We start from the raw sequence: 756 nt of genomic DNA, 5'->3' as shown, positions 1-756 counted from the left end.
CCCCCCCCCCCAGGGTCTGTTGCTTCACACCAGCCCTACCTTCAACAATCCAGGGCTTTCTGCCAGGCTCACCACAAACTTGCTCTCTTCGCTGGCCCTGGCCAGGCCGCCTTCCAGAACGTGCAGCTCCATTACCTGCATCTCCTGCAGCGAGTACACTTCCTCCTGGAGGCTGATGGTGACGCACGGCGGGGCCCCCTCACCCAGCCAGAGCAGGGGCTGCGGCCCGCCACCTGCCTGCTGGATGGTCACCTGCACGCCGTCCTGGGGCTGCGGGCTGAGCCAGCTGACGTCTTCGGAGAAGTGCACCGTCTGCAGCGTCAGAACGTGCTTCTCGCTCTCTTCCGTGGTGAGCAGCGGCTCCTGCTCGCGCTCCGGCCCCTTGGCCTGGAGGGGCCCGTAGGGGCACAGGGCCTGCCCATCTCCAGGCCCGGGGGGCTCCCTCCCTCTGCACGCTCCGTCTTCCTCCTCCTCTAGTAGGACTTCTGGGACCAGCTCCGGTGCTTTGATTTTGGTAAACTGCTCAGAAGGGACAGAGATCTCAGTCCCTGCCATGGTGACGTGGCCTGTGTGAGAAACCAGAGAGCAGTCCCGGTAGGGCCCAGTGGGGTCGGACCAAGACATGACAAGGTCCTGGCCTCCCAGGAGTCGATTCCGTCTAGGCCTAGAAGGAACAGAGCCTAAACAGAGTTTAGGGGAAGGCAGGAGTAAGTCCGGAAGATTCTAGAACTACTAAGTTTGGGCCTGAGTAGGCTT

At 62.4% G+C, this 756-nt stretch overlaps 1 protein-coding gene across 1 annotated transcript in view; it reads right to left on the bottom strand.

Annotated features, from left to right (window-relative positions):
• The window catches only part of LOC111141508 (CCCTC-binding factor like), a 26,856-nt gene extending 26,301 nt beyond the window's left edge, over positions 1 to 555 (bottom strand). The window contains exon 1 of the mRNA XM_022494112.1: positions 40 to 555. Coding sequence (XP_022349820.1) covers positions 40 to 555 — 516 coding nt within the window. The remainder of the gene's footprint in view (positions 1 to 39) is intronic.
• Positions 556 to 756: the final 201 nt, after the last annotated feature.

The sequence above is a fragment of the Enhydra lutris genome, unplaced genomic scaffold (genome assembly GCF_002288905.1).
Source record: "Enhydra lutris kenyoni isolate GAN:26980312 unplaced genomic scaffold, ASM228890v2 scaffoldscaffold6, whole genome shotgun sequence".
Lineage (NCBI taxonomy): Eukaryota > Metazoa > Chordata > Mammalia > Carnivora > Mustelidae > Enhydra > Enhydra lutris.
The sequence above is the reverse complement of the archived record's forward strand: the minus strand, read 5'-3'. Positions and strand labels throughout refer to the sequence as shown.